We start from the raw sequence: 13,266 nt of genomic DNA, 5'->3' as shown, positions 1-13,266 counted from the left end.
TTGAAATTCTTGACTTGTCATCCCATCATACTCCCACTACAGCAGAGAGCAAAATAGATACTACGAAAAGGCACAGCTGTAACCAGAAGCAGAGGTATTTCCACAGAGAGTTAACCAGTTGCCGCTTCTCAGTGGACATTATCCAGTTTCCTGATAATATCGTGCATTTTTATAGCTACATGAGTGACATGCTTGCATTAGGAGAGGCTTCATAAACATCGCAAGATAACAACATATACACACGAACTAAAGCAGACACAACGCGAGAAAATGCAATGATATAGATCATAAGAATAGAATTCAAGATGCGCTTCTGTCTACCACAACAGAAGCAAGAAGTAAACTCGCTTTCAGAACATACGGAAAAAAAGCCAACTCAAAGCCACAAACCACCAAGACTCATAACAACCCCCTAGCTTTCTGCCCAAGACTTCATTTATTTAGAGTTGAAGACACCGGCAATGCACTTGGTAACAATAGCCTGATCCTTGTAGGATCCAGCACTGCCAGTAGGAACCTCGGAAAGAACATAGTCGGTAGCGAACATACCAGCAGACCAACCAGTCCAGCCAAGGTAGACATCGCTGTTGGTCATGAGGTAGTTGAGAACATCGCAGACGGCAGTAAGGCAAGACTGGTCGTTAGAGCCACCAGCCTCGGTGAGTATGGCCTGGCGACCGTTGCTGCGGAGCCAGTTGGCGAGCTTGGTGAAGCCTGCAATGTTGGAGCTGGAGGAAACGCAGGTGGAGGAGGTACCGCTGCCGTCAGAGTCGGAGTATTGGTGGACATCGAAGACGAGGTTGGTCTTGCTGCCGTCAAGGTTGGTGATCTTGTTAAGAGCGGCAGCGGAGCCGTTGTCCACAAAATTGGCGGCATGGGTCCTTCGCGGTCGTTAATTTCGGTCTGAATATGGTCATAGGTTGGTCAGAAAACTTACCAGTCGTTGCCGGGAAGCAGAATCATGTTCTGGGTGGCACCTGCCTGACGAATGGCGGTGACAGCGGCCTGAACGGTAGTGGCCCAGGCGTTGATGTCCTGAAGATCATGGGGCTCGTTCATGATAGCGAAAGCAACCTTAGGCTTGCTAGCATACTTCTTGCCCAATTGGCTCCAAATTGAAGCAAATTGAGCGTTGGTAGGGCCACCGGAGGTGCCAACAATTTGGCCGTTCCAGCGGGCGTAGTTGTGGAGGTCAAGGATACAAAGGGCAGCACCAGAGTTCAAGCAGTAAGTCATCTGCTGGTCGTACTTGGCGAAGAAGGTGGTGTCAAGGTCACCACCGAGCTTGCTGTTGACAAGGTACTGCCAGCCAACGGGGAGACGGAAGGCGTTGAGCTTGTCGTCCTTGACGAAGTGGTTCATCTGGTTTTGACCAGTGGTTCCGGGGTCGACGTAGGAGCCAGAAGAGGCACCGTTGGTGTCCATACCGAAGTCGAAACCAGCAATGTTGACACCGGCGTACTGTCAAATGTGTCAGTGTGTAACCCAGGAGGTATCAAATCTGGTAAAACATACCTTGACCTTTCCGGAGGAAGAAGAAGCAGCCTTGCTAGTAGAGGCAGCGCTAGTGGAGACAGGTGCCTTGGAAGGGGCCTGAGTAGTGGAAGCCTTGGCCGAGGTCACGACCTTAGTGGTGGCAGCAGCAGCGGCAGAGCTGGCACCGGAACCGGTTCCAGGAATGCACTGAGAGTACCAGTCGTTCGAGTAAACACAGTGGTAGCCAGCGACACAGTCAGTGGCACCAGTCCATCCGTTACCACCACATTGGCCGTATGCAGAGGAAGAAGCTGCGGCAGAACCAGCTGCTGCGGCGACGACGAAAGTAGAGTACTTCATCTTGATATAGAAGGGAATAGCGAGAAAAGAATGGCACGCTAGTTTTATGAAGAAGGGTTAAGAGAACGAATGGAAGACAAGATGTCAAGAATGCTTGATCAGAAAGAAGGAGCAGGCAAGACAGGCCCAAGACTTTATATACAAAGAGGTGTACCTACAAAAGTGGATATCACGGCTGATGATTGGGGCCATGGATCTAAACAAGAATGGGTCGACTGTCTGGAATACATTAGCGAAGCAACGCTAAGATCGAGAGAGGGGTGATGGAAGACTACTGTGCTGCAACACAGGCTAAAGCCCTAGAAGCCTGAACGGTGGTAGAGACCCAGACAAGCATTTTGACGTTAGCCTGAACCTGGTCGCAGATCTAGCGAACATGGCATCGCGTGGAAGAATTGAAACGCCTTAGATGGTGCAATATGTCTCAGAGGGGCGACTCGAGATGAGTTCGCCGTGCACTTGACGAAAGCCATGATTGCTTGGATTGGGACAGACCGCATGGTGGTATGTCTTCATTGCGGCTCAAAACAAGTGCATCCATGGAAGAGGCGTGAGTCCGAAATGACAGGAAGCAGGGGAGCAGTCGGATCCACCGATGGATGTCGATGCGTGGTTCTTTGATTCCGCAACTTAAGCGAGCAACGGGAGTGGCGCAACTTTATATGGGGCTGAAACACAGAGGCACAACAGCAGCGCTTGGCCCTCTAGATTTCGGCCCTCTGGACTTCTGGGGATACTGTTTCATATCGAGTAGTAGGCACTCGTCCGTGCTGGCCCATCGACTACCGCTCAACTTTTGCCTGTTCGGCTCCAGTATTCTCATTGTCAACGCTGTCAACGTCAGCTGCTCAATCTCGCGTGGAAGCTATGAAGTTGGTCTGTTTCCCAAGCCCCATCTGCAAGTCATGCGAGAGGGCAAAGTAGAAGCAAGAAGCAGGAGAGATTTGAAACGGCTGACGGGTCGGCACGCCGCTGATGCTAAACAATCTAGTAAAGTGTTCTCGCCTGGCGCTTTCAGATGAAATAGCATGCCGGGATCGAAGAAGAGGCGGCTGTGTTTTGTCATCGGCTTTGTTGCCTTCCGAAGTGCATGCAATATGAAAAGTGCTTTGATCGGTACAGGGATGCTGAGAAGGAAAAAGTAAAGTGGTTCCACCTCCCAACTCACGTAATAGTACAAGTTATATACAATAGATGATGTTATACACAATTTCGCCTAGGCTAGAATTTTTATGAGTCGCGCATTTGAGTCTCGTATCTCTTGCCTCTGAAAGCCCAGACACCCCAATTGCCAGCACTGACGTCTTGAGGATCGAGGTCGTTGAGATCCCAGCGAAGACTGCGGAAACGGTTCTCGCCTGGCTGGAGCAGAATATCCATCTCGTCGCCAACGGTGTTGCGTACCCACTCGATGTCACGCTTCATGTCGTACTCTGTGTAGCCCGTGGCAATAATGGGCACCTTAGTGTCCAATAGTGGACGGATAGTGTCTTGCCATTCGTGAGAGCTGGCAGGGTGGCCCAGACCAGGATGGAACAGCACAAAGGCGTCAAAGTAAGGGTCATATGGGTAAAAGACTTGGGCGTTGTGCAAGTTGTGGAAGTACTCAACGTATGTGGTGACCTTCAACTGGTGACTGATGCGATCTTCGACAATGGCACCAAAGGGATTCTGAGGGGTGCGGGGAGGAAGAGGGTACTCGTCGTCTCGGTTTGCCATACTTTCAGGGCCGATGAAGATCAGGTGGAAGGTAGAGCGGGGGAAGAGCCAGGCTAATTGCTGCCATACCTCACGTGGCAAAGACGACTCTGCACGAGCACCAATACAGAACAAGCGAACTGGCGGAGCTGTGGGACGCAGGCCCTTGATTCCGTCACCAGCACCCGAACGAGGAGGGTGTAATGTGTATTGGAGGGCAGTGAAACTCTTGAGACCCTCTGGAGTCAGGCGGTTGCGCACATTGTAAGGGCTCAGTTCGTGAAGAACGCTGGCAACAGTGGCAGGGTATGTGAGCAGGCGAGTAGCTTGGCGGAGACTGCGCTCGTCGTTGATGGCGTTGAACTCGCGCGAGTACAGCATGGTATCCCAGTTGGTCAAATTGACCTGGGCCTCGTCGATCTGCGGACCAGGGTATTCGAACTCAGGGAAGAAGCGTCCAGAGACAAGGTCGTGATCATCCTCATTGATCTCACGGAGGGTATCGCAGATGGCCAAGTGGGCTTCGTAGTCGTCGGCCAAATGCTCTTCACAGCAAGCTACGGGAATGCCACAGTCCGGGCATTCATAACGGACGTGTGCGGGAGGCATAGTGCCCGTCTTTCGGACCTCAATGTCATCGGGACTAGTTGGTTGACGGGTGGCTGAGTGGTCGGGATGAGGGCAGTATGCATTTTGCTTGATGAAAGCGGCGCGTTTGCGAATGGCGGGAGAGGGCGAATCGCTGAAAGAGTGGAACAGGTTTCCTGGTTGTAGAAGCTCGCGGCTGCGGTCGGTAGCAAAGTCTTCGGGGCGGTGTTGGATAGCAGGCGAGTCACGGCTCAACTGAGCAATCTGAGGCCTGGGAGCACTCGTCGACAAGCGTCTTCTACTTCTTGAGATTCTCTTTGACGATGACAGGGCTGGTTGCGCCGATGTGGATGCTGAGAAGAGACGAATTGACGGCCTTGTGCGTGGAAGAGCGACGCGCGAGAGGCATTGCCTGCACGCTGAAGAAGTCGACGACAAGGAAGCCATCGCTGCGTGCTGATTACAGATTGAAGTTGTTCCTTCTTGTTTCGTCAGATCATCATTCGACTTTCCAGTGATGCAGGCCCGAGCTTCGACTTTTGAATGTCTTGGCTCGGCGTTGCTGCAGTCGCGTAGCCATCGACTTTTTGAGTACGAGGACCATCATCTTTTGTGTCGCCATTCCTACAACAGCTTCAAGCTATCTCGAAAGAGTGCTTGTTCTCTGCGCCGCAGCCGTCTTCCGTGTTCTGGTCCTCTTCGCGGCCGCAGCTTGTCCCTAGACCTCATCCTCCCGGCGCAAGTAACAGGACCAGCTTGCGCGCCTCTCCACGACCTTTACGATTCAACGACTATATACAGTACCCTCTCTAGACCTTTAGAGCGCCCTCGAGGGTCGCTCACCACCCATCGCCCGTCATGTCTATCACCTCCAATATGAGCATGTACTCGCTCACCCTGCAACCTGCTGGTGCCATTACCCATGCCATCGTTGGAAACTTTGTCGCAAGCAGGCCCAAAGAGCAGCAAGTCGTCCTGGCTCAGGGTGAAAGACTGAGTCTGTTGACCATTGACAAGGACACGGATCAGGTTCGCACCATCCTCTCACACAACGCCTTCGGCATCCTGCGCAACTTGTCGTCCTGCAGAGTCCCCGGTACTCCTCGTGACTTGATTATCGTCTCCTCAGACTCCGGTCGTGTTTCGCTCCTGCAGTATGATGACGAGAAGAATCGATTTGAACGCGTCCATCTCGAGACATTCGGCAAGTCGGGCATTCGTCGAACCATCCCCGGTCAATACCTCGCCTCAGACCCGCGTGGTCGATGCTGCATGTTCGCCTCTGTCGAGAAGAACAAGGTCGTGTACATCCTCAATCGCAATGCAGAGCAACAGGTCACAATTTCCTCGCCACAAGAAGTCAACCGTCCGCAGACATTGACCTTCGATATCTGTGCTGTCGACACAAACTTCCAGAACCCCGTCTTCGCTGCTCTCGAGGTCGATTACACAGACAGCGACCAGGACCCGACGAACGAGTCCTACGACATTCGCGAAAAGCTCCTTGTATACTACCGTGTTGATCTCGGTCTGAACCACGTCGTCCGCGAGTGGGCTGATGCTGTCGATTACTCGGCCAACAAACTGTTCCCTGTACCTGGTGGCGCCGATGGTCCCAGCGGTGTCGTCGTTTGTTCGCAAGGAAAGATTACATACAGACATCCCATGCAAGAGCCTCACACGCTAGTCATTCCTCGTCGCAAGGGTGGTCTCGAGAATCCTGATCGCGAAAGGCGCATTGTTGCTGGTGTCGTGCATCGTTTCAAGGCTGGCTTCTTCCACTTGCTGCAGACCGAGGACGGTGACTTGTTCAAGCTTACCATGGATCTGGTCGAGGACGATCAAGGTCGCAAGACCGGCGAAGTCGCAAGCATTGAGCTTCGCTACTTTGACACTTTCCCTATTGCTTCGACCATGTGCATCTTGAAGTCTGGTTATCTCTTTGTCGCAGCCGAAAATGGTGACAGCCACTTCTACCGCTTCCTTAACCTCGGCATGAATATCGACCCTCTTACAGACAGTACCTCTGAGGAAATCTCTTATTTCTTCCCTCACGACTACGACAATGTGGATCAATCAGCGACTGTTGGTAGTATGCATCCTCAGCGCAAGACTGTGGTGCAGGATATTACTGGCGGAGATGATTGGAAAATCTATACTACAGCTGGAACTGGTACTCGTAGCTCTTTCAAGACTGTCAGCCATGGTCTGAGCGTCAGTGAACAGACTCGTGCAGAATTGCCTGATCAACCCAACAACCTCTGGGTAGTCTCGGATGATCGCTTCTCCGAGGCAGACAAGTACATCGTACTCGGTTTCCGCGATGCCACGCTCTTCCTGGAGGTTGGTGAGAACACTCACGAAGTCTCTGATCATGGACTGCATAAGGAAGTCACTACTATTCACATGGGTCTTATGGGCGATACCGGTATTCTGCAAGTCTGGGACAGAGGTTTCCGCTTCTATACTGGTCCTGACAGCCCACAAGAAGACTGGAAGTGTCCTGCGCATCGCACTATCATCAAAGCCACAAACAACCACCAACAGCTGTGTTTGGCGCTCAGCTCTGGCGAGCTCCTGTATTTCGAGGTATCACAAGACGGCAGAAGAATCCAGGAGTATGAGCAGGGTTCTGACGTCTTGACCGTATCAGGCGTCGTTCAAGCCATGAGCATGGGTGACGTTCCTGAAGGCCGCGTAAGAGCTCCCTTCCTTGTCGTGGGATGCGACGACTCAACCATTCGTGTCTACTCTCTTGATCCTGGTGGCGAGATGCTCAAGTCTCAGTCCATCCAGTCTCTCACATCACCTCCTCGTTCGATCGAGATTCTACCAATGGAAGACTCGACAGGCATGACAACGTTCGTCCATGTTGGTTTGTTTTCTGGTCTCTATCTACGTGCTGTCCTGGACGATATCACTGGCGAACTCGGCGATGTGCGATCACGTTTCCTGGGTGCTGAAGAGGCCAAGCTTTACCCAGTCGCTATTAACGACAGTCCTGCTGTGCTTGCTTGTGGCGCCAAGACCTTCCTGTCCTACCCTCATCCCGAAACTAAAGAGTTGCTGCTCACACCTCTTGACTACCATTCATTCAACTGCGCAAGTATGCTGAGATCCAGAGTGGCTGGTCGCAAGGGACAAACCTCTGTCAGACAATCGATCGTCGCGTTACGCGGTGCTGAGATCTTCGTCTTCAGCATTGGAGACACCTCGAACAACATCCTCACAAAAACCATTCCTCTCAAACACACTCCTCGCGATTTCTGTAGACATCCAGACTATCGCTACTTCTCCGTCATCCAATCTGATCAAAACGTACTCAGTAAGCAGGCTAGGGAAGCACTACTTGCCGACCCAACGAGATCAGAAGAAGATAAGAAACAGATGGGACCTAGCGAGCAGTTTGGCTGGCCGCGAGGACCTGGCTGGGCATCGTGCATTCAGGTTGTCGACCCAACAGCTGAGGATGAGAAAGACGGGGTTGCATACACGATTGACCTCGACTCGAACGAAGCTGCGTTATGTTGTGACATGGTACCCTTTGAAAACCAAGATGGCGAAACCTTCCTGCTTGTTGGTACCGGCAAAAACATCCCATCTGGAGCACCAACACCAAGCTCGCCTAAGTCGACTGGCTCAGTACATGTGTACCGAGTGTTAGACCCTGGCAACGAGCTTGAGCTCATCCACAAGACCGATTTCGATAAGCCAATCCGCGCGCTCATGCCCTTCCAAGGTCGTCTTGCGCTCGCCGTTGGGAACGAAGTCTTCCTCTACGATCTTGGTATGAAGGCTCTGTTGCGCAAGGCCCGTTGTCGTGTACCTGGCACTCAAATCATTGGTATGAAGACACAAGGCTCACGTATCGTTGTTGGAGACGTGCAAGAATCCGTCTGCTATGTTGTTTACAATCACAAGGACAACAAACTCACACCATTCGCCGACGACGTGATTGCTCGATGGACCACATGCTTCACCATGCTCGATTATGATACTGTAGCTGGAGGAGACAAGTTCGGAAACATCTGGGCTGTGCGTTGTCCCAAGGCCGCATCAGATGAGGCAGACGAGCCTGGTGCTGCATCCTTCCTCGCTAACGAAAAAGCATATCTTGGTGGTACTCCTCATCGTCTGGCGCTTCAATTCCACAACTTTGTTCAAGACATTCCCATGTCTATGCAAAAGACGACGCTGGTTCCTGGTGGTCAAGAGGTTATCTTCTGGGCTGGTCTACAAGGCACTCTCGGTGTCTTTGTGCCATTTGTGGACCGAGAAGACGTCGATTTCTTCGGCAGCTTAGAACAACATCTGCGCACCGAGGATCCACCAATCTGCGGACGTGACCATCTGATGTACAGAAGTTACTATATTCCCGTCAAGGGCTGCATCGATGGCGACTTTTGCGAAAGATACTTCTTGCTGAGCAGAGACAAGAAGGAAAGAATCGCTGGTGACTTGGATCGCACAGTCAGAGAAGTGGAAAAGAAGATCGGTGAGATGAGGACGAGAGTAGCATTCTAAGAGACACGCATTGAAACAATAAATATATCGTGTACAACCGAAAAGTACTGTACAACTCACAGTCATTCCTTCCCCTTCGCCTTATACAAAGCGCCTTCCTTGCTCGCTTGACCGTTGAACATGAATCGTCCATTGCGTCATGGTACATAGCCAGGGTCGTCCCTGATGCAAGTATCCGAACCACGGTTTTGCTTATATTGTTCCAATCACGATGATGATTCGCTAGCTGTTATGCATGTAACTTTCAGACCGTATCGAAATCATATACAAGCCCCGTTAAATGATCCTAGAATAGGGCAGCATGGCGTTGAGTCGAAAAATCGAAAAATTTGAGCTTCGACAGCAACTTCGTCGTGGAACTTCACTGATCGAAGTAGTCGCAATTGGCGTATAAGCGCCTTCTCCAAAACTTCCTCCATACATCAATTCGAAGCCAAAGTCCACACGATTTACGACAGAGGGACTCTCGGGTCATATATCCGTCATGGTTCGCATCGAAAATGATTCTCATCTCGACGAGGACGGCATCGTCACTTAAGTCAGGGTCGCACTGCTCGCAATCAGTAGTCGTTGTCACAGCAACGCCCTCGGCCGGTCTGCGACTGCCAGAATTTCTTTTTCCATTTACGAACATAATTGCATCATCATCATCATTCTGGATAAAATGCTGGACAAACTACCCAACGAGGTCCTTCATCTGGTCTTCGAGCATCTTGCAACTTCACCAGATTTTGTCCATGATGACGATGAGGAGCAAACCAACTACCATCTCAGCAATTGGAAAACACTGGTTCAGCTTTGCAAGGTCTCGCGGCAGATGAGAAGGGTTGCAGAGCCTCTTCTTTATCGCCATTATGCTAAGCCGGACTCCACCCAAGTTCTTCGGGGTCATCACCTGTTTCGAAGGTTTCTTGATACTGTGCTTAATCGGCCGGAGCTTCTGCAGTACATTCGCTGTTTGTACATTGGTGCTTGGTCATATAAGCCTGGAGAATATGACCAATATGAGGCCTCTAACGAGCCAAACCGCTATCTGACATTTCCTGATGAGTTATGCGCTACATACAACGATTATGCAGGAAAATCAGCACTTGGCGACGTCTGGAAGGAGGCACTTCTTGCTGGCGAGGAAGCCGCAGAGATTGCTTTGCTGATGAGTCTCACACCGAATTTGGAGCACATCGAATTCTGCATGCCAGATCTAAGTCTGCTCGAGAATATTGCTCCTCAATACTTCTGGCCCAGCTTGCTTATTCCTTCAGCCAAATGGGATCCAGCTCATCATTTCCACCGGCTAGACTCTGTGATGATACACAAAAGACACCTGGAAACTGGTATGCCAGCATCCGATGAGTATGGATTTGAGGTTGATCCGTTGCTGCTTTTCATCGGACTGCCAAAGCTAAAAGTGTTCTGGGTAGAGGATGACAACGTTGGCGCATATCAAGTGCTCCCGGAAGATTATCCTCTCAGTGACAAAGTTTCACACTTGACTGACCTGACGCTCGGACTTTCATGTATTCACCCGATGAAGCTAATACAGATCCTCAAGCGCTGTACCAAGCTAGAAGCATTTGATTTCGACTTCCAGCCAGAACTGGAGTTCGTTCCAGGTTTCTCATGGAATACCATTGGGGAGGCTTTGAGAAGTAGTTGCGACACTCTCGAGGAGCTCACATTGAGTGCTGATATGAGGTCTCAGCTCGCAACGGAGCAAGAAGATGGCTCAGAAGGAACTTGTGTATCAATCGGATCTCTTCGAAACTTTACTTCGCTGAGAAAGCTGGATGTTTTACAGACCACACTTCTAGGATTTGAGAATATGCTTGACGACATCAATCTGGTCGTACCTGCACTGCCCTTCGCTGAGATGTTGCCGAGCAGTCTTGAGAGCCTCACCATCGATTTATGTACTCTTACGATTGTACCGTACCTAGAAGACATGTCGACCGTGCTCAAAGAACAATTTCCAAACCTCAAAGAGATACGTCTTAGTAACGTTGACCTCAGAGAATGGGATCCAATGGATGATCTTTCGGAGGCTGAGCGCGAGGCTGTTATTGAAAGCCGCAAAGATCGCGTGAAGCGTCTGAAGGAGGATTTTGTCAAGGCAGGTGTCCAGTGGCTATGATGAGCTTCCGATCTTACTGTGATCTGTACCTGTTACAGTGTACCACACGTAGTCGCAGGCTTTCTTGTTTGTACCCAAAGTGAATGGTTGCAACATGGAACCCGCGGATCCTGATAGGTTGGACGACTCATGGAGGATGCATCAGCCAGCCACTAAACATGCACAACGCCGATCAGAGCGGGGCTTCCTCGAGATCTCGACAAAACAATTTGCAACTATGCACGTGATGCTGACAGACGTCTGAGCTATCAAGACTTGAAAGCATCATTTGCACGATACCATAAGTCTCCAGATTCATCGCCTTGGTCCCGCCAAACAGAGTCCCAGCAATGAGCGCCAGCATCAACAAAGGCGTCGTTGTACGACCAGCGAAAAATCTCAAAGAAGCAAGGGACCTGTGGTGGCCGTTGATGATAACCTTAGGCTGGGTGAATCTCTTCCTGTTCCTGTGCCGTACGCAAAAGAAAAGAGTCTGACTGTCAACAATGTCCAGAATCGTTCATATCATGATCTCGGATCATACATCTCGGCATCACATTCCCGAGGTTTGCTTGTTGCGGTTCCTGACGAATCTGACGAGCCTGTGGGCCATTGTCAAGCAACTATCTATGATAATGAGACTGGCTGGGTCACCCTGTTTGGTATAAATGTCGTCTCCCGCACTCTTGTTATCTGCTAACAAGTCGCAGTGGTACAACCTACCAGCCAAGGAAAAGGTTATGGAAGAGCTCTGTTCGACGCAGTGTTGCAAGAGTTCAAGGACAATGACACAACCACCATCGGACTGGACGCAGTAGTCGAACAAAAGTTCACTTACGAGCGCCGAGGTTTTGTTGAGTCTCCGCTCGGCAAAATTCGCTGTATGTCTTGGAATATTCCTACCAACATCCACCATACCACATCACATGACCTGAATACGACGTTGCAGCTGGTCAACATCAAGGATGTTCCACACCAGCTTCTGGCAAAATCCGATCTCGATCACACAGGATTCGAACGCAAACAGCTCTGGAATGAAGAGTTTTTTAACCGGTCCGACCTTTTCGGATTTGCTCTGATCGATGGAAAAGGTGCCAGAAGAGTCGAAGACATCCGTGCCTGGACGGTTGTCCGTCAGGTACCTCAAGGATATCGCTTAGGCCCGGTGTATGCAGCAGACCAAGAATCAGCACACAGGATCGTCGCTGCTGCAATGGACCACGCGATACGAAGGATCGAAAATGCCTCAACCACGTTGGATATGCCGCAGCCTAGAGAAGAAAACTCGGCAACCTATACAATAACGGCGGAGATCTGGGATGGTAATCCTCAAGCTGTGAAGCTTTTCGAAATGCTGGGGTGGAGCTCCGTCGGCGTGGATTACCATCGCATGTGGGTGAATGGCAGAGCTACACCACAACAGTCTAAAGGCGGGTTAGCACACACGGGAATGTACGCCATTTTTGACGCCGCCATCGGTTGATGGGGTATATCGCAAGCGATAACAAGGCCAATGACTCGGCGTGTCATTGCACTATGGACAAGTTTTCGTATGTCGGAGCCAAGAGTTAGACCTCCATGTGGAGATCAGGCACCCTCACGAGGACAAAGGACACAAGAATAGAGTCAATACAAACAGGAATAGTGTATCAGGATGGCTCAACAAGATGATCCTGCTCGATCATTAACTCGACTCAGCGAAAAGTACATGCAAAAGATCGTCATTGTCTTACTCAACTGCTTGCGATAGGATGGAGAGCACCGTAGCCAGCAACGGGGTAAGCGGAGCAGCAATCCCACGCCGTAACAGTAGTGCGTTTGTTCCTGCAGCGGGATTCAAGTCGATGAGTTTCGACGCTGGGGCAAGAACCAATAGTTAAAGATCTGCAGGTTCGTTCCTGCCGTCATGACGCACAACCCTATGGATCGACATGTGATTTCACTCGTTCCTGCCGTGGTACGAGGGATCGGAGCATGGAGGGTCGCAGTCAAGAAACAATATTATAACGTTCTTTGCCAAGCTTTGTCTGCATGGCTGGGTTGACAGTGCGGGTGTCGGGAGATCTGCCACGTCTGCTGCAGGGCCTTGCCGCGTGTTTCTCGACTTCACGTCGTGTTAAAGCGTACTTCTTCTATACACCTAATCATAAAGTTTTTTGACATACGCAACATGTACGCCTCTTGCGCCTTGCGTTTCTGTTTTCCGTTGCGCCTCCTCCAACAGCTATCTTGCGGCGCGTTAGATTTCGTGTGATGGCCGGTACAAAGTTGCGTATGTCTTGCCCGTCTTAATCTGAAAGCCGCAACGTCCTCGTAGAAATTTATCGATTTGGCAACGGTTTCCATCTTTAGCAACCAAAGCGACAACGGTAAGTCAACTGTTTCCAAGGGAAACAACCCACTCTCTCGAGAGGCTGGTGAAGACCGCAAACCTTGCTGCTGGTGCAACTGACAACCAGCGACTTCTATATAACCAGCCTACATCAGCCACCCAAGGCATTCTTTTTCTC

At 50.7% G+C, this 13,266-nt stretch overlaps 5 protein-coding genes across 5 annotated transcripts; 3 read left to right on the top strand and 2 right to left on the bottom strand.

Moving 5' to 3' along the window:
• Window positions 1-436: 436 nt before the first annotated feature.
• M437DRAFT_64904 (endo-1,4-beta-glucanase precursor) lies at window positions 437-1,836 on the bottom strand (the record flags this gene model as incomplete). The annotated part of the gene is made up of 3 exons (XM_041024503.1): window positions 437-881; window positions 938-1,461; window positions 1,516-1,836. 3 exons carry the CDS (start codon window positions 1,834-1,836, stop codon window positions 437-439), a joined length of 1,290 nt encoding a protein of 429 aa, XP_040881382.1.
• Window positions 1,837-3,066: 1,230 nt separating this feature from the next.
• Window positions 3,067-4,569, bottom strand: M437DRAFT_64903 (uncharacterized protein; the record flags this gene model as incomplete). Its single annotated transcript, XM_041024502.1, has 1 exon — window positions 3,067-4,569. The coding sequence occupies one exon, from the start codon at window positions 4,567-4,569 to the stop codon at window positions 3,067-3,069; it is 1,503 nt and encodes a 500-aa protein (XP_040881381.1).
• Window positions 4,570-4,980: 411 nt separating this feature from the next.
• M437DRAFT_64902 (putative splicing factor 3B subunit 3) lies at window positions 4,981-8,646 on the top strand (the record flags this gene model as incomplete). Its single annotated transcript, XM_041024501.1, has 1 exon — window positions 4,981-8,646. One exon carries the CDS (start codon window positions 4,981-4,983, stop codon window positions 8,644-8,646), a length of 3,666 nt encoding a protein of 1,221 aa, XP_040881380.1.
• A 664-nt stretch (window positions 8,647-9,310) lies between these two features.
• M437DRAFT_83292 (uncharacterized protein) lies at window positions 9,311-10,777 on the top strand (the record flags this gene model as incomplete). Its single annotated transcript, XM_041027906.1, has 1 exon — window positions 9,311-10,777. One exon carries the CDS (start codon window positions 9,311-9,313, stop codon window positions 10,775-10,777), a length of 1,467 nt encoding a protein of 488 aa, XP_040881379.1.
• A 329-nt stretch (window positions 10,778-11,106) lies between these two features.
• M437DRAFT_45069 (uncharacterized protein) lies at window positions 11,107-12,239 on the top strand (the record flags this gene model as incomplete). Its single annotated transcript, XM_041021016.1, has 3 exons — window positions 11,107-11,205; window positions 11,271-11,418; window positions 11,467-12,239. The coding sequence occupies 3 exons, from the start codon at window positions 11,107-11,109 to the stop codon at window positions 12,237-12,239; spliced, it is 1,020 nt and encodes a 339-aa protein (XP_040881378.1).
• Between the last annotated feature and the right edge of the window lie 1,027 nt (window positions 12,240-13,266).

Source organism: Aureobasidium melanogenum, assembly GCF_000721775.1.
Source record: "Aureobasidium melanogenum CBS 110374 unplaced genomic scaffold scaffold_6, whole genome shotgun sequence".
Lineage (NCBI taxonomy): Eukaryota > Fungi > Ascomycota > Dothideomycetes > Dothideales > Saccotheciaceae > Aureobasidium > Aureobasidium melanogenum.
The sequence above is the reverse complement of the archived record's forward strand: the minus strand, read 5'-3'. Positions and strand labels throughout refer to the sequence as shown.